The sequence below is a fragment of the Mus caroli genome, chromosome 17 (genome assembly GCF_900094665.2).
Source record: "Mus caroli chromosome 17, CAROLI_EIJ_v1.1, whole genome shotgun sequence".
NCBI classification, from domain to species: domain Eukaryota; kingdom Metazoa; phylum Chordata; class Mammalia; order Rodentia; family Muridae; genus Mus; species Mus caroli.
Genome location: NC_034586.1, coordinates 46,807,856 through 46,827,773, shown reverse-complemented (window position 1 = coordinate 46,827,773; position 19,918 = coordinate 46,807,856). Strand labels below are relative to the sequence as shown.

Genomic DNA, 19,918 nt, shown 5'->3' with positions numbered 1-19,918 from the left:
GGAGGAGGAGGAGGAGAAGAAGAAGAAGAAGAAGAAGAAGAAGAAGAAGAAGAAGAAGAAGAAGAAGAGAGATTTACATGAAAATAGAAAGGGACTGTGTGTGAAAGGAGAAGGGAGAGTCCAAAGGAAGGGAGGAAGCAGAACAAATAGTAGATAGAAGGAAATATTTGGGGAATGGAAGAGGACCAGGGAGCAAGGGGATGGAGAAGAACCAGAGAGAGGGGGGATGAGGGAGGGCAGTGTGGGGTGAGTAAGACCATCTATGTATTGGTGGCTCCTTTGAGCAACCCAGAACTTGGACAACTGAGATAGAAGGACCACCATAAACTCACCATTAGCCTGGGCTACATAGTAAGGCTGGGGCCAGCTTGAGCTACGCAGTGCAAGATTTTTTGGTACATGTTAAAATCTCAAAGCTGAGGCTCTGCTCCTGCAAACGTGAAAAACCAGCAGGAATCAGCCTGTGCTATGCTGTATGGTACCTAGAACAGAGGGGGCATGCCGATGTTCAGCTTAGATCAGGTCCCGTCTTACAAGTTGACTGCTCGTGTCCTGAATCATTTATTCCAGGCTGAAGTTGGGGTCTTGTTAAGTAGTTGAGTGTGAGGTGAAGTCACTGACTGTTGTGCGCTGCATGAGTCCCAAGTGTGTCACAGCAGATTAGGTGTCAGGAGAGTAAGCTGAGGAGTCTATTCCTGGAGTACGGATGCAGCAGGGCTGCCGGGGGGTGGGGGGTACATACTGCTTACAGTGTCATGCCCTGGAGATGTTATGCAGAGGGAGGAGGAACCTGAGATGTCCATGGTGTCCCTAAGGAACAATCTGGAAAGTCAAGGACAGTGTCTTACAGGGTATCCTTGTCAGGACCCATGTAGATGCCCCACAGTGAGAGGTGGCCCTCCATTGATAGTAGCTCTGTGCTACTTGCTTCTGGGGTGACTTGGTGACTGCCTTGTCACATGTGCTCTTTCTGTGTGTCCACTAGGAGTGCTCCAAATGGTGGAGATCCTGCACAGAGCGTCCATGCACTAGGAGACTAATGCACCTTACCCTCACAGAGATTCACTCCATCAGCTGGCATGAGCCTGTCTGCCTCCCCAGCGGGACATTTTGGAGCTGAAGCCAGAGAATCTGATACTCTATAGAAACAAGAATACAAAATGACTAGGAGTAAAACTTGATAAATATATAATATCCATGTGACAAAATTTTAATATGCTCTCAAGGGACCAAAAATACAACTCAAGTAAATCAAAATGGCACTGGGCTGTTGTGGATAGCAACTAGCAGCACGGTGGAAACCGCGCGGTTTTAATGCTCTTGCTTGAGCTACAGTTTGAATATGATTCAATAAAAACATCAACACCTTTTTAAGAGAATGAAGGGGGAACTTGGTTAGTTGATTTTTTAAAAATGATTTTGAAAAAGACATTAAAGGAGGTTTAGAAATTAAACACAAAGAAAAAGTTCAGGAAACAGACCCAAAACATACATATGAAGCTAGGGTGGTGGACGAGAGTTTAATGCAAACGAGTTAATTTGTTACAGTCACAAACAACTCTATTCATTTAAGTGAAAAATCGCCTCTCAAATCAATAAGGAAAAGTAGGTAACCTTCAGGGGATTGAATTCATAGTGTATGCTTTGCAAAGTAAACCTGAAATATATTTAAGATTTACATGCAAAAATGTGATACCTTATAAAGCATTAACAGAAAAGTTATATATTCCAACATCTTTTTGCTATAATAACATATGAAACTCAACTTTTGCAAAGTCAAAAGGGAAGTATTGAATTGATAAGAGACACACTTGCAACCTGTATCATCAAGAACTAAATTCTCTATGATTGTTCTTGTGGACCAGGTGGAAAATTGGTCAATAATCCAATAAAAACTGGGCAGAGTTCCCACAGCTCATAGGCACAGTTTGAATAAGGAAGGTTTAATAAGAGAAGCCATGGATTGCATAGGAAGTATAGATGGCACCACACAGGGATCGTTTTCTCTTTCCTTTCCTTTTATTATGAGATTTTCCAGGGCATGGGAAGAGAAGGTTTTATAGAGAGAAGTAATTCTTTACTTCTTTATGAACGAAGAAGTCTGGCGCTATCAGAGCCCATGACTGTCTGTAACTCAGCACAGTCATGCCTTTGGCTTGTTTCTTTTGAGGTGTGGTCTCACTATGTGCCCCATACTTACCTTGGATTCACAACTCCTCTGCCTCAGCTTCCACAGTGCAGGGATGATAAGCATGCATTTTCTAAATGTGATATATATATATATATATATATATATATATATATATATATATATATGTGTGTGTGTGTGTGTGTGTGTGTGTGTGCACGCGCACATGCGCGTGCATGTGAAATCATGTAGGGATGATACTCTTATTAAAGCTATGAAGAAAGGAAAGCTTTAAAATCACTAATGTAACACGTGAATAGATCTACAAAAAATAAAGCAGGAAGTGCTCTGTGCACCTAGGAACCTGAGGCAGGGGGATCACTGAGTGTTGGTCTACAGAGTGATTCCTTGTGTCATTAAACCAGAGCAAACCAAGTGTGAACACCATGTCCAGCCTAACAATATCCTTTTCTTATGGAATACTTTGAAGCAACATAGAATGGGTATATAAGGTTATTCTGATATTTATATAAAAGGGGATAGATAAGTGGGCCTATCGTAGATAAATTAGCAATTGTCAATGCATATCTAAAAATAGGTCACAGTCATTGCCTCTAGGGAGACGGCTGAGTGCTTGCACATAGATTTTCTACGCACATGAATTTTGACCTTGTCTACCCTGCTCATATTAATAAATAGGCTGGATGAAGTGTGAGAAAGCTTATAAAGTCTGTGGAAGGCTTGTCTGGAAAGAAGTGACCCAGAATGTACTCATGAGTCCCAAGGAAGAGGGACATAGTCATGGTTTGGAGGATTGTGGCGATGGGTCTCTGATGGCCTCCTTTTCTCCCTGTTCCTAGCGGAGCTGCCGAGATCCTCAGCCACAAGGTTAGCCTCTCTGCGGGACCTGCCTGACCAGCTCCTGGAGCTGTACCAGCAAGGCTTCTCACTGGCCGCCCTGCACCCATTTGTGCAGCCAACACGCAGGCAAGAGAAGATCCTCCTGGAACACATCTTTCGGGCTATCCTGGTCAAGAAAACCAACAGGTAAGGGACCCAGCACCCATTCGCATCCTGACATGTGGAGACGAAGGCATCTGGATAGATCCATAGAGGGCATCCGTCGAGTGGGGAGGGAGGATGGGTGGATTTGCATGCTGTCCCTAAGGCCCTGCATTGTGACTGGGTAAGCCAAAAAGGATAAGAAGTTCTGTGACATGCTGTGGTGTGAAGCAAATGCCATATCTGACTGCAAGTAGAATTCAAGCTCATACCCCCCTCCTTTTAATTTATGAGCAAAACTTAGCCAGAACAATGTCTTCTCTGCAGAAGTGTGCTTCCAGAATCATACAGCAAGTAAAAATATAATAAAGCCATTAATCTGAAAATCCATGGCTGGAAACATTTCATTAGAGGCTTTATACAAGGTCAATGTTTCCCTCCAAAGTTTAGGAATACTTCACAAATCAGAACCTGCCAGATGTTCTGTCAATTATCTCTGAAGGGCAGACCTTCTCACCCCCACCTCCTGTCTCCCACACCCACCTCCTATCTCTCACCTCCCGTTTTCTATCTCCCACATCCTATCTCCCACCCCCACCCTCCACCTTCCACTCTGCTCCCAATACTCGCACTGAGCTGGTCTTGATTTTAACTTTGAAGACAAGATGGTCTGAGTGTGTTTTTCAGTGTGATTTGTCCAATTGAGTGTTACTTTTGCATCTTGACTTATGCCTGAGTGGGAAAAGAGACAGGCTTCATCTTTCAAAAAGAGCAATTACTCATTTTAAATGCTTAACAAATAATGATAGAAGCAGAAAGTACAGTAGATCTAGCTGCTTTTATAATAATGAACTTTGAAGCTGGGCGTGATGGTGGAGACCTGTGATTCCCATCACTTAGAAGGAGAAGGCAAAGAGCAAGAGTTGAAGGTCTAGCCTCAGCTACATAGAGAGTCCCAGGCTAGCTTAATGAACATGTCAGTAAAGAAGCTAAGTCTGAGAACGGAAACGGCATCTACCCTCTGGCCAGCTATCTCGGGGAAAAAAATAGGCAACAAGGCTTGTGTTTTAAAGGAAAGGGTAAGCAAGCTGTGTTCATCTTTGTGTAAGTCTTTGCAGCAGACACAACACTGACCTAGTGTATTCACAAAGGCCACCTGTGGAGCCTGAAGTGACATGCCAAGATGGATTGCATAGTTGGCTTACCAGGTGATGCTTCTTGTTGTGACAGTCCTGGGTCACAGTGTTGTTTGTGTGATGACACTTTGTGGTGTCTGCTTTCTACACGTCTTGGTTTCTTTGTGTCTGTTAGCCATGGATCAATATCCAATATAATCACATGAGGAAATTATTCTGCGGTCCATGGTGGTATTAATTCACACAGACACAGGGTGTGCACATAACGGCAACGGCTTATGTTAACTGAGCGTTCCTTGTATGTCACATGTGATAACTATAATCTTGTCTGCTTCATTGGCTCATGAAATGGAAATCCCGATTCATTCCTAGTTTTTCAGGGTAAAGCCCCAGTCACCATGCAGCATGACCAAAGTTTAAATTGAGCCTGTATTAAGCCACCAGCAACTGCCTGAGAAGAAACTCTTCTCACAGAGCAGGCTCAACAGGGAGCTTTTAAAGACAAAGATGCAGAAAAACTACATCCTGCTTGGCAGTTGCAGCGGGCAGTAAAGCAAGCAAGCAGCTCAACAGAAGCCAAAACCATGCAGATAGCTGTGGGATTTCAATCCCAGGTTTCTAGAACTTACTCAGCAGGCGTAGAAAAAGGAGGGCTCATTCACTGAGACAAGATGAAGGAACCTTTGCCCTGTCACACCAGGAAACCATCTCCCATGCCCGTGTTCTTGCCTCAGATGATCTTAGGGGAGGTCCTCTCATTTCTAACTCTCCTCCCTTTTTATCCAATAGCTATCGGGGAAAATCATTATTAGTTTGAAAGGAAATAAAACAAAACAGGCTCACCGTGTGTTAATATGTGTTGCAGGAAGCACAGCCTAAGGTACCAGTGAAGTTGTTTATTATGCTGGTCTTTTGTCATGGTGTTGAGAGGAGACAAGCCCCTGGCATCAGATTTCAAGGGTATTCTCTTTATGTTCTGCTGTGGGAGGTGATGACAGCACAGGAGTTGAATGAACTATGTATGTTACAAACACACTGACACATATGAAGATGTGTCTCTTCTTCCGCCTGCATCCAGAGTTCCATCCTCAAACTAACCTGTCTGCCGATCGTGTAGCGGTGCTGTTAAAGAGCATCATGAGTCAGCAGGTCTGCAGTCGGGCCTGGGAGGCTGCATCCCCAGTGTGGTCCCAAGTGATGCTCACGCCATGCTGAGCTCACACTCTGAGCTCATGCTCATTCACAAGAATGGAGAAGACCTGACTCATTCTTATCTCTTACCCACACTGTTAGGGTTTTCTGCTCTTCTTTCTGGGACAGCTTTGGGTACAGAGAAAAGTAAAGGAGGGCCCAAGGCTCCTGGCTGGAGGGACCATATTGTAGGTTGTGTGAGGTCGCTGGAAGTGGTAGAGTGTCAGGGAGCATGAGTGGAATGTTCTGAACCTGCCATTGTATAATTGGCACAGTGAGAAGTTTGTAACATACAGTTTGCAAGGCACGTTGGTGAGCTGGGTGAGAGTGCCACTGTTCAGTCCTTACAGGCCAGCCAGGAGAGCCAGGGGTTAGACAGGGGATTAGACAGGGCAGGAGAAAATAAGGTTTTTAAGGTCAAAGCACTGGTGTGTGGGAGGGTTTTCCATGGAAGAGGATGACAGCCTCCTTGGCTGGAGTCACTCTCTGACCTGGAATGCACAGTGTACTGTATCACTGGCTCTGATACACTCCATCTCCTGATACAAGAGACACAGACATCTCCATTAACTTTGTGTTGAGTCCTTGGAACTGATTTTTTTTTTTAAAGAAAGCTGCAAAAATCTGATACTGTACCAAAGGAAACATGGCCAGTGGATCTCCCAGTTTCATCCTGGATGCTGTTGGGCAGGAGGAGGCTGACGGCTAAAGCACGGTCAATATAAGAAATACTCTCAAAGGTGCTTTCCTTTCCTGGCCAATGCAGTAACAGTATGTCTCTGCAACAAGAACCCACCACCAACCACCACACAACTGCAAGCAAGCAAACAGAAGCCCCCGAAGCTGTATCAGCAGGTAGTTGAAGAAATAAAAACAGAAGAAAGCTTACGTGATTAATTTTTAATATGAACAGATAAGGCAACACTTTTAGCCAAGACTGCCAACGTCTGACAGCCATAAATACTGTTAAGTGAAACTATTTAGCTCTAGAAAAAGGAATGAGTGCCTAGTTAATATTTCCCAAGTAGGCACACTGAAGGAGATTTAGCAGAACAATCTATCTGCTTTACTGGTTGGACAAGTGAAGTAGACTGGCTAGAACCACCACAGAAGAACGACTACTTTAAACTTGGTAGGAGAACACAAAGTTTTTGGCAACCAAGTGGACTTTGGGGAATGCAGTGATATAAAGAGAAAAAACAACTTGATTCAAGCTTATATCCATCCATCCATTCATCCATCCATCCATCATTCATCCATCCGCCCATCTGCCCATCTATCCATCCATCCATCCATCCATCCATCCATCCATCCATCCATCCATCCATCCATCCATCCACAGATACCTACTAACGTTGTGAGATTACCATAGATGTTGTTTGTTTATGTCTGGGCCATTGTGACAAACAGACATCACAAATAAAGCAAGTCACTTTTTATTGCTTCCTAGTGCATATACCAGCTCTCTATACACTGGGCAATAAATATTCTTAGTAAGTTTAGATTACGTTACATTCTTCTTCTTTTTTTTTAAGGCACACACCTCAGTTTAAAAGGTAGTTTATTGCTAAAAGATGCTAATGATTATCTAAACTGTTAGGAAAAGATGTTAGTAGGTGGGCCTACCCAGCAGGGTTGCCACAAACCACTAGGTTTGTAAAACAGATTACCTGCAAAGAATGATAAAACAGGGGGTTGCAAGGTCTCCTTAAGACTTTATTCCCTGGTGGGGGAGTAGAGGACTGAGTTAGATATAGTGCTTGCTTCCCAGGAACCAACAGTATGGTTGATAAAATTCTCATGACGTATCTCTCTTGTCACCCTCCTGCTAAAAGAGAACTTATATTTTAACCTGGGACTTATTTCCTTAGATCTAAAATGATTTTGTCTTTATTATTTTGTGTATATATGTCTGTGTATTAGCACACATGGAGGGGAGAAAGTTTGAAGGAGTGGGTTCTCTCCTTCCATGGTGTGGATCCCAGGACTCAAACTCAAGTTACTGACTTGGCAGCCTTTACCTGCTGATCCCTCTTGCTGGGCCCTGGATGTCATTTCTGGGCACATGGGAATATTGAGCATGAGATGGGAAGATTTATTTAAGTCTCATGTGGAAATGCTCTGTAGCACCATGTAGGTAACTGGAGAACATCTCTACAAATGAAAATCATTGCCAAGTCCCCCTAAAGGCCATGCTCAGCCTAGTGACAGTGGCCCCCGAACACCAACTTTTGACAGATTTCACTCAAAACTGCAAAAACATTTTCAGCTCTTTTCTTTTCAAACTCATGTTAACTACCATTCCATTTCAACATGGCAGCTCAAACTGCGCACCTGTGCCAATCGTTCTTGAGCTGAGTGTAGTGGATCCAGTTGAAGCCCTTGCTGGACAAAGTGACTCCAGCATGAATAGCTGAACATGTGATCTTGAATAAGTGAGAAGACGGTACCTCTCTCCCTTGATCCTTTCTTAAAACCACTTAGCGTTTCCTTTTTTTTTTTTTCTTTACAGAACGATATAGTTACATTTTGTCTGAATTCTAAGTGTAGTGAAGTTACCTCCTTTTTTTTCTTCTTCTGTGCAGTTCTCCTGGAGTGAGTTGCCAAAGATTTTAAAACTTCAAGGCTAAGAGAAGTTGGTTGTTGATGTGTCATGTTTTGTGTTGTTACAATGGTGGATGCAGAAATGTACTAGGATGCTCCGGATCCCAGCCACTGTATTGTTTAGTCCATAAGCAGGGCTCGTTCTGAGCTACTTCATTGTATGGATAGGGTTTTCATCACTGATGAAGCTACTTGGGCTCAGGTTTCTGAGAGTTGTACCTAACGTGGAACAAGGACTGGGCTTTTGGTAGGCATTTGCCTTCTGGCCTGCGGTTATGAAGCTCACAGGGGAGCTAAACTTGATGCAGACAGCTCAGCATGCACCTAGTCTAAATGGGTAAGTTTTTCAAGTTTCCATGAAACACGGTACTGCCAAGTGCTTCTACATGGCCAGTGTGCTTTCCTTTGGGACTAGATTGGACTGTAGTTTCCCTGCCTTTGGGAAAGCTAAGCTGGTTTGGTTTTACCATGCAATCCTCTCCAGGGCGGTGCAGTGCTTGTCAGTAGAAAGGCATCTATGGGAACTCCCTTCTTCCCTTGGAGACCATTCTGTGGCCCATCTGTCTGTTGACTAAGATAATTAACGTTGTTTTATGTTGCAAACACCCTTAGAAATTGAATTTTAAAGATAAAAGTGTGTTGTGTCATTTTACTGGCTAACAATGATTCTAAGGAAGTTCCTACTAGGTCTTAAGAAACTTTCCTTGCATGAGCTTTCAACTGTATGCACAAATGTGGTGGTGTCAAAATGGCAGGTAGGTCTTGGTTTGCATCTTCCCCAGGATTTTGTCAGGGGGAGCCACTTTGAAATGGAAGCCCAGAGTTCTTCATTAGCTCTGTCTCTGGAGAGATGGGTAGATTTGGACAGGGACAGCCATAGGGGATAGGACCTTTCAGGCAAGGAGCCTGCTTCAGGACAGCCTGAAGTGTGTGAAGGCAGAGTGTAGACCACAGAGAAGAGGAAGAGGCAGAAGAGGCTGGAGACTGGAGCTGGGACAAGGCTGACTGGATCCTGCTCCGTCGCTGGCCCAGCCAAGGCTGCCATGCCCCCACTCTGCCAGATTACTGCAAGGGTCCTTCGTGAAAGTGCAGTTCACTGCTGAGATGGATAGTGAGCAGTTACATTCTGAATCAACCATGTATGGAATCTGAGGCAGTTTTCCTCTCAGACCCCATTGGCAAGCCGTCCTCCCAAGTACTTAGGAGCACCACAGATTTCCGATGAGCCAACCCTGCCACCCAGGGTCAAGTGATGCTGAGAAAGGCTGTTCCTATGGCTTTTTGTTGCTCAGTTTCCAGGAAAAGAAATCTCAGTAAATGTTCAACCCCTTATTCCTCATCGTTTCTCCTCTTGAGGCAGAGTCTAAAATTCTGGAGTCCCTTCTGTCTGTCTAAGACAAGGCTTGCCAATACAGATGCCTACAGGGGCCAGGTCATCCAAATGAGGAGAGACCTAGTGCCTTGCTCTGTGCTGTCATATCATCTCTTGTACCCTTCTTGATCTCCATGAAAATCCAGAAGTTTGGATTTTTATATGAAAACCTTTCTTTTTCGAATGCTACCTTTAACACGTCCCTCTGGCTACTGTCTTGCGTCCATGGAGATTTCTGCCCTATGTTACTATAGTATGTTGAACATGTACCTTTTGGTGATTTGAGTAGGAATTTGTCCCCATAGATTCATGTGTTTGAATGCTTGTGGCATAGGGAGTGACAGACACTATTAGGCGTGGCCTTGTTGGGGGAACTGTGTCACTATGGGGATGGGCTTGGAGGTCTCATATGCTCAGGCACAGCCAGAGTAGCCCAGTCTTCTGCGGCCTGCAGATCAAGATGTAGAACTCTCAGTTCCTTCTCGGGTACCATGTCTGTCTGCACGCCACCATGACAATAATGGACTAATCCTATGAAACTGTGAGCCAGCCCCAATTAAGTTGTTCTTTATAAGAGTTGCTGTGGCCATGTTGTCTCTTCACAGCACTAGAAACCCTAGCTGAGATATACCTTGTGGGGGTTTGTTCCCCCTTTCAGACACTGTAGACTTTGGAGTTTTCAGAAACCAGGGGTGGTACGTTCCCTGTTGGCTTCTCCCTTCATCCTTGCTGAATCTTCCTCCATCTCTGGAGTCTTATCACTCCTTGGAGCACCAGGACTCATTAAATAGAGTCTGATAAAACTGTGCCCTCAGAGCTAGAGAGATGGCTCAGTGGTTAAGTAGATTTTTACTGTTATTCCAAAGGACACGTATTCGATTCCAGCACCCATGTTGAGTGACCTTCAACCACTTGTAACTCCAGTTTCAGGGGATCTGGCACCCTCTTTGGATGTGCAGGGGTACCTATACACATGTGGCATACAGTACATGTGCACTTAAATAAAAACTCAAAAATAAACCTTTTGTTGTTGTTTTCTAAAGAACAAAAGGGGCTGGAGTGACGGCTCAGTAGTTAAAAGTCCTTGCTGCTCCTGGAGAAGAGCCAGGGTTAGTTCCCAGTCTCTCCCATGCCTGCTCCAAACCATCCCTAACTCTAATTCCACGGAGATCCAGCACCCTCTTCTGGAATCTTATATACGTACAGGAGCAACACTCAATACATGAAATAGAAAAATCATAACAATCTTAAAAAGATTCAAATATTAAAGTCATGCCTTGGAATTTAGCTACAATTCTTCACTAAAAAAAATAAATCAATTAATAATAAGTCAATTACAGACTGCTCAGTATTTGGCTTGTTATTTGCCAATAGTGAGATGATATCTTGATAATACAGCTGCATAGTATGGACTGAAGATAACAGAATATATACATCCATACACACATGCACACACACACTCATACACACACACACACCTTTCATAGGCAAGAATAGCAGTGATTTGCAGCAGGAGTGTTTGTGTATTCTTTTTTGGTTTTTAAAAGAAACATCTAAAGGATGCCCTTCACAGGAAGGGACTGCTTTGTAGACCTTAAGTGGAGCATGAATGCATTACATTGCCTTTTTCATGGCCCACAAGATAACAGGAACATTTTCTTTGGCATTTGAAAAGGGCAAAATTGGAAAAGTGCAGAATTATATTGGAACTAAAAGGAAAATTCTTTTAAAAAATTATAGCTGCAAGTGTCCCCTTTAAGTGGACTCCATGTTCCTTCATCTCTAATTTTTACCAATTACTCCGACTCTTGGGAGAATTATAGGGCTTCTGGAAAGAGGCTTCATAATCAAGGGAAATGCGCAGAGGGCGAAAGCGTCTACCAGACTGTGCCCTAGAAAATGTTCGCACTCGAGGCTTGGGGATCAGCGTGGAGCTCGCTGATTGTTAGAATCACACGTGGGGAAGAGAGAGTCGATGTGGGCTTGATGGTGATTGACAGGTGTTACTCTGACGGGAAGCCACAGCAGCGGGCTTGTTTCCAGACAGCAGAGAAACCCAGGAAGCTAGAAGCTTGATTCTGCAATCTGAGCAGAGAATAAATAAGTAGGTGTCTGTTTAGTGGAGTTCATTATTGTGGATTCAGAAATAGGAAGGGTGCCCACTGGTTCCTCAGCTTCCCAAGGTATGTGTCAAACCTGATTAACTGTCTGCTGCCCCTTCACAGCCCCCGGGAGCTCCTTCTCACTATCACCCAGCCTACTCTAATTTATTCTTCTTATTTCCCGGGTCCCCAGGAACAACACCCTTTCCGGTGTGTTAAAGTCGCAGGATTCCTTGTTAATTATTGTGTTTGCACTTTCCTTAATATGCTAGCATCAAGCCCTGTCCTCCAGGGAAAAGAGGTTTTTTTTTTTTTTTTTTTTTTCCCAATCCACACCCCTAAACGTCTGGCTCCACTCTTCCTCCAAAGTGTCATGCCTTTGTCCAAAGTGGAGAAAAGAGAAGAGACGCGTTTGTTTGCGTAGAGACGCATCTCCCCTAGTCTCCGAGCTGGCTCTGGTTGCGTGGGTCTTTCCCAATTTATTTTTATTTTTGTAGAATTAGCATTCTAGTGTTTTCCAGTGTTTCCCCACTAGTATTCCAGAGTGGTAGAGAACAGGGAGCAGGCAGCCCCCACGCAGATGCAGGAGCACTGCCTCTCTTTGAGTTTCCTGTTGATGGTAAAATATATATGAATGCCACAGTACTCTGAAGTACCTGCGTCTGTTTTTAAATAAAATAAGGCCCCTTCCTCCTTCACAGGCACTCACTCTTCAAACAGTGGATTCTCTAGGAGGGAGATTTATTCTGCAGCACTGAAGGGGGCCAGAGGGGACACTGAGACACGATTTTGATGGCTATATGCATACAGAACAGTAATTCAGTTGCAAATACTTTCATTAAAGTGTTTTCGACTTGTATGTCTTATTTATACTAAACTTAAGAATTCCGATGGTCTTACCTTAAATCTTCCTGACAAACTTTTTATTTTTTTATATAAGTCTTTTCTCCTCTTTGGCAGTGTGATGGACTTTACGGGTGGTCGTACTAATTAAACCCTAGTACTAATTAAATTTTAAGTTTTCAACAAGAATACAATAAGAAGCAGGTGAGAATTAACTTTCAGTAGACATCAATCTGATGAATGTCCTTCTAGTCTGTGCAAGTGTTTTATATAATACTTTAAATGGTTGAGAGATAGACCCCCCTTTTTTTAGGGTTGTTTTAAAGGTATTTTCGAGACAGGGTTTCTCTGTATAGCCCTGGCTGTCCTGGACCCTTTTTCACATAGATGTAAATGCTAGGAGGTGGATCATTTCATTTCCTTCCTACTCATCCACCACGGCTACAAAAACTTTAAAATCCAAATTAGGAACTCATATTCATACAACACCTGTTTCTGGGGGTCTGAGAGTCCTTTGCTACATTCCTGTGTGTACTGAGTATCATAATTAATTCTCAGTGTGTCTTCATGATGGTTGTTTTTGTTGCAGTATTGATTGAAGACACTCTTATGTGTTCAGCTAAGATTTCTTACATACCCCATTTGTAGCAAAAAGGCATTGTTATTTTCCCTTATTACCAGCTTTCCACTTCATATGCCAGAAAAGGGAAGCAGGACTTATTGATGACTTTTCAGTACGGAGATGGCGTGGGTGAAGGTCACACGGGAGAGTACCCAAGACTCTCAGTGTAGAAAGACACCACCTTTGACCTCACAGGCCCTGAGGCTTGTGGAAGTGGCCTTGGGGAATCCCAGGAATCCTCCCAGGTCTGTGGAGGGACTACAGGAGCAGAGGCCACGCTCATCCCCAGGCTGGTCTCCCCACGGAACTGCTGGCACAGACTGTGTGGAGCTTCTGAGGTGGTCATGCCTCTGGCTGCCAGGGTCTGGTCCCATTCTGCAGGGGATAGTGCTGGGGCCGAATGCATCATTGTCTCTCCACCCTGTCTGAGTGAACATGTGCGGGTGAGGTGCCCTCTGTGTCTTGTGAATGAGTTACCTTCTTTTTTTTTTTTAATTGAGAGGAGGAGGAGGAGGTGAGATCATCTTTGCAGAGGGAAGTTTATGGTACATGTGCATCCTTTGGTACGTTCATTCTTAAACCCGTATTGCTTAAGTTCCCAGAAAGGCTGTGCCCACTAACCCAGATCATACTGGAAATGAAAAATCTACTTGCCCACTGTAGATGTGTTTGTTTGGCGTAACCGTCTTTGTCAGTCATCACGAGAGCAGCTTCCTACTACAGAGCCCTTGCACACTGCGTCACTAAACAGCATTGTCTTTATTCTTGAAGCTGAAATGAAGAACAGGAACCCCAGAAGGGACACCTGTGCGGGTTGCCATGAGTGTAGGAGCAAAGATTCTCTGTGACTGTCTGCTTTTAAGACTGTTGCTCTTTTAGTGATTAGGGCTACCCGTAGGATTGGGGTTACATGTTAGCCTAGAGTTTTTCAACCTTGATGTTTGACATTTTTGGATAGGATCATTGAGTGGCACTGCCTGGGCCTCATAGGGCATTTTTTGGCATCTGCATGTTGATAACTCATTCCCATCCCATGCTTGTAGCAGTCACAGGTGCCTCCAGACGTGACCAAACATCTGCTGGTGAACAAGACTGCTTCCAGTTTAGAATGCCTGAGTTAGAGTTAGGTGCAAGGCAGACCTCTGCCTTTATTCTTTATAGGGAGCCACCTTAGCTGAAAAACATTTTCTATACTCACCTAATCTTACCACCGACTGAAATGGCAGGTTATTTATGATGAGGCATTCCATGTATGTCCTAATTTGTTCCTGATTTTTTTAAAAGAGATTTATGTTTGACCGTGTGCGTGTGTGGATAGATGCATGACTGCAGGTACCTGTGGAGTCCAGAGAAGGGCATCAGATACCCCTGGGCTGGAGTTATAGGTGGTCTTGAGCATGGGTGCTGGAAACTGAACTTAAGTTCTCTGAAGGAACAACAAGTGCTCATAACCCCCGAGCCATCTCTCGAGCTCAAAGGTTCTTTATTGTTTCTTTCCTTTATTTATTGGGTTCTGCATTATCTTTCTCCCCTTGCTGGGGATCAGACCCAGGGACTCACACTTGCTAAACACATTCTCTACCTGATGTATATCCTCAACCCTTATCATATGAAATGATTACAATAAATGTGTAGCATGCATAGTAGTAAGAGAACAATTCTTCAGGATCATGGTCACTTCTGTCTTCTTCTTCTTCTTCTTCTTCTTCTTCTTCTTCTTCTTCTTCTTCTTCTTCTTCTTCTTCTTCTTCTTCTTCTCCTTCTCCTTCTCCTTNCTCCTTCTCCTTCTCCTTCTCCTTCTCCTTCTCCTTCTCCTTCTCCTTCTCCTTCTCCTTCTCCTTCTCCTTCTCCTTCTCCTTCTCCTTCTTCTCTTTTTCTTTTTTTCTTTTGTTTTATATGAAGCCTAGAGTGATTTTCTGCAGGTCACAGTAAAACCCGCTGAAACTGTAATTACATTAACATAGTAATTTGAGGATAATTTTCACCTTATATTTTCAAGAACACGGGGTTCAATATTATTGTTAGAAGTAACTCGCTTAGAGCTTTGAAGTCATTTTGAGATGTCTGTGCTAGGTTGGCAGTAGTGACATGTGTGGAAAAGACAAACCCAGCCCAGATGGGGAACAGAGACTACTTTTTATAGTTATTTTCAGAGACTTTAGGAGGAAAATGGAGTCAGTAGTCTCTGCTGTTTGGGTACTGATCAAGTTGTAGGTGTCCTGGCATCAGAAGCAACCTGCACATCCGATATGGAGCAGGGAGGCTCTCTGGAAATGGCTGTGTTCAGAGGAACACTTTCAGCTAAGATCTCCAAAAGGTTGGTCTGTGAATTATTTTAACTAAAATAGTCTATTATGGTAAGGTGATGGCGAAAAGGCAAAATATCTCATGTTCTCTCTCTCTTTTTAGAAAGATATATTCTTATAAAGATTTATTAAAATTTATAATTAATAGCAAGTTTAATGGTGTCTGTGTACAGTAAGGGTGGATACCTCAATTGGATAAAGATGCTAGAGCCCCTGGAGCTGGAGTTATAGGCAGATGTGAGCCACCTGATGTGCACGCTGGTAACTGAACTTAGTCCTTTGCAAGAGCGGTACACACTCTAAACCACTTCATGTTTTCTCTTATGTATAGAGTATACTTAATGTAGATTTTAAATATATATGTATATATGCATACGGCATTACAGGGGAAAGGGAACCAGCAGGAAGGAAGAAATAGCTGGGGGAGGGAAGGAATGTGGGGTATGTACGAATAAAGTACAATGATATATATATATGTATAAGAATGTCAGATAACTCATAAAATGTGCACATGGTTTTAGAAGTCCTATGATGTGATGGCAGATTGAGAATAATAGCCCTGTTCTAGTCACCTATCCCCAGACACAGAGAAATGGCTACCTCAGCTCTTAATAAGAGGTTGGGGACAGGGGGGGCATAGAGTGAGTTAAAGTACCACATTTATTAAGATCTAACCTGAATCTTAAAATTACCGAAAAGCCTTTTTGAAACATACACAGCCTTCCATTATATTTAAGAAGGAGCCTCATTTCAAGTGGACATCTGTGCCTTGAGATGCCAGCCTTTAGTCATGCAGACTTCCTGTGGCCACCAAGTATCACGCTTGTTCCACTTGTCTCTCAGCCCCTCGGTGTTCTAATGGCTTGTTTGTATGCTTTATGGCATATGTGAGACATTGGTGTCTCATACAAGCTTTTCCTTAAAGGCAATGTGGTTAAAATCATGGAGAGACAGTGAACCCAAAGGATGCCTCAGGGCCAGACTTGTGGTTTCTAAGAAAAGGTTTGCTGCCCCAAGTGTGGCTGGTGGGACAGAAGTGTCAGCGTCTCCAGTCCAGAGTCAGAATCTATAATCCAGGGTCAGCATCTCCTGTCCAGGGGCAGCATCTCCTGTCCAGGGGCAGCATCTCCTGTCCAGGGGCAGCATCTCCTGTCCAGGGGCAGCATCTCCCGTCCAGGGGCAGCATCTCCCGTCCAGGGGCAGCATCTCCTGTCCAGGGGCAGCATCTCCTGTCCAGGGGCAGCATCTCCTGTCCAGGGGCAGCATCTCCNGTCCAGGGGCAGCATCTCCTGTCCAGGGGCAGCATCTCCTGTCCAGGGGCAGCATCTCCTGTCCAGGGGCAGCATCTCCAGTCCAGGGGCAGCATCTCCAGTCCAGGGTCAGCATCTCCAGTCCATGGGCAGCATCTCCAGTCCAGGGGCAGCATCTACTGTCCAGGGGCAGCATCTCCTGTCCAGGGGCAGCATCTCCAGTCCAGGGGCAGCATCTCCTGTCCAGGGGCAGCATCTCCTGTCCAGGGGCAGCATCTCCTGTCCAGGGGCAGCATCTCCCGTCCATGGGCAGCATCTCCAGTCCAGGGGCAGCATCTCCTGTCCAGGGGCAGCATCTCTAGGGAGTTCCTTCAAGATTTCAGGTTCTCAGACACCCCCCCCCCCTTATGTAGAAACAGCATCTGCATTTTGGTAGATTCCAGATGAATGGTACATTCAAGTGTAAGGACAGAGCTAAGCATACGTACACATTTGAATCGAAGTTGGTTGTGCTTAGTTTTTGAAAACAACTTTCTGAGTGTCTTGCCTACATGTATGTTTGTACACTGCATGTATGTGCAGGGTCTGTGGAAGCTAGAAGAGGGTGCAGGGGCCCCTGGAACTGGGGTTATAGAAGGCTGTGAACACCCTACCACATGGGTGCTGGGAACTTGGAGCCCAGGTTCTATGCGTGAGCAGGAGGTATTCTTACTATCAGAGCCATTTCTCCAGCTCTGGGACTGATGGGACTTTAAAATGCAAGCTCCCCTCTGAGTTGCTCTAGACACATTTCTTCAGTGACCTCATTGGTTGCTGCAGATGTAGAGTGTTTTAGTCCCCTGTCTCAGGCAGGTGCTGGGGTGTAGGTGAGAGAAACTAGAAAAGCAGAAATAGCAGCAGTCTTGAACATGGAAACTGTAATTATGTGCAAGCTGAGTGACTTTCTGACTGTGGCCCATAAAAACCCCCGGGGACCGCTCATGGGTAGCTCTCCTTTCTATTCATGCATTGCAGATGTGGGACTTTTTCTGAACCAGCAAATGTTAGGAAGGCTTGATTTTACTCAGTGTTGTGTTCCTGATAAGATGCTATTAATTATGCATTATTAGGAACATTCATTCTTTTCACTTTCTGTGTGTCTTTCGTGAGAGGCTGCAGGAGTCCAAGAGAGCAGGCCTCTTCCTATGGCTGTTCCCCATGGTTTCCTCTGGTTCTTCCTCTATCCCAGAGGGTTGAGAGAAAGGTTCTTCATTTACCTTTTTGGCCTCTCGAGGCCAACGACAAAGGCATTAGGTGGTTTGTCTAGCAGAGAGACAGCTCTGTAAGCTGTCTGTAAGCTCCGAGACAGGATGTGGCAAGATTTTCTCTAAAGTCGCGGTGTAGTATGTTGATGCTAACCTGTAACAGACACTCACTTGGCAGCACACAGCTCCTGGAGAGTGTGTGGTGACAGTATCATCATTTCCAGAATGTTCCTATAGATACCCAACCTTTATGACAGAAATAAGTATCTGCTGGTGGCAGGGGCAGGGGACATCAGAAGGGGCAGTAACTTGGCGGGCACATTTTCCATCCTGTTTCCTCCTGGGCTCCCCTGGTGCTCCTATAGCTGTAGTCATTAAAGATCCATGGCTCTCTCTCTCTCTCTCTCTCTCTCTCTCTCTCTCTCTCTCTCTCTCTCTGTTTCTCTCTGTCTCTGTCTGTCTCTCTCCTCTCTCTCTCTCACCATTCTTTTTCCTCTCAAGCATTTTTAAACCTTCGGCGTAGTGTTAGGGGAACTTTGAACTCCATTGCTCTCATTTCATAGTTGTAGGGTGGTTTTTTTTTTTTTTCAATTTTAAAAGATGGATTATACAAATTATAGAAAATCCTCTTTTTTTCTGATTATTCCAGAATTATCTTAGTAACAGCTTGATTTATTTTCCTCCCACAAGCCACCAAAGACAGGGTAAAGAAGTGCCTAAGATGTCTCTCTCACTAACTACTCTCTCCTTGGAAATCTTTCCATTCTTCCTGCATCACACTGTCGGGATGAGGGGAAACTTCATTTGTCCCCTATCCACTGCTTTAGGCGTCAGTGGCAGCCCTCCCCAGGGTCATTCTATCAGTGAGTTAATCTATGCATCTGCTACCCACTACTGGCATAGCTGCGTAACAAGCTTGCCTGTGCTCATGACGCTTTGCCAGACAGATTTGTATTTCATCTTGTTCCAACTGTTTGTTTTCTAGCCAGAACTTTACCAATCTCCATCCTCTATGGCCCTATGACTAATCTCCAAACAGCCTTAAAGACTGCTCATCTGCTCCTTGATTTAAGGAGTAATTCCTGATCCTAGACAGTAGAAATAAGCCTCACACTTCTGATCGAATACAGATTGTTTTATTAATTATTTTATTATTAATATTTATATTCTTTGTAAACACGTGTGTGCACCACATGTGCATGAGTGTGAGCCTGCCTGTGCCCATTTGTATACGGACTGCAGAGAGACCAGAGGCATTAGATAATCCCTGGGAGCTGGAGTTGGGTGCTAGGAATTGAACCCAAGTTTTTTGCCAGAGCAGCAAATGTTCTGCTGTCTCCTAAGCCATCTCTCCAGCCCTTGCGTTGTCCTTTTCTTAAGGGCAGTATCTGACTTGGTGCCACCAAACCCAAGTGGCTTGCTCTTCACTGCTCACTCAGCCTGCATCTTATATAACCCAGACCCACATGACCAGGGGTGACACTGCCCATAGTGGGCTGGGCATTCATTCCCACATCAGTCATTAATTAAAAAAATGTCCTGGCAGAGCTGCCTACAAGCCAATCAGACAAGGTCATTTTTTTTTGTTTGTTTGTTTGTTTCAATTGAGATTCTCTCCTTTCAGATTTTAGCTTGTGTCAAGTTGACAAAAGATAACCAGCACAGATCTATAACTGGCTCATTTCTTTCTCTACTATTTTTTAAAAATAGCTATTCTGACCTTTCTAATTTAACCTGGTGTTTTGGAGGAAGAGAGAGAAGAAAGGATTGGCTGGAGTTTCTGCTTCTCATGATTATTTCTAAATAGAGAAAAGATGGCTCTGCTGGCAAGCTACACAACCTCTCGTTCTTCTTGTTATGGCTGAAATGTAAGCTTTGCCTGCTGGCTTAGGAAAGAAGGAATAATTTATATTTTTCTTTGAAATGACTTAGGTTGTGACATCTAAGATTATCGACGTGAGATCTGTTACAAGTTTATTACTTAAAAGTTGTGAGTATCCTAGCTCTCTGCCATGTGTTTATTACTTAAAGGAATAGCTGATCATTTTTAAAGATTTTTTTTAAGTAGCTTTAGATTAGATTTGCCCGCCAAAGGCCCGAATAAGCTCAGCTTACAAG

At 44.0% G+C, this 19,918-nt stretch overlaps 1 protein-coding gene across 2 annotated transcripts in view; it reads left to right on the top strand.

The window, feature by feature from the left end:
• Rftn1 (raftlin, lipid raft linker 1) overlaps nucleotides 1-19,918 on the top strand; it is a 198,139-nt gene that overhangs the window by 85,777 nt on the left and 92,444 nt on the right. For both annotated transcript variants that reach the window (XM_021149367.1, XM_029471260.1), the window contains exon 3: nucleotides 2,989-3,175. In XM_021149367.1, coding sequence (XP_021005026.1) covers nucleotides 2,989-3,175 — 187 coding nt within the window. The remainder of the gene's footprint in view (nucleotides 1-2,988; nucleotides 3,176-19,918) is intronic.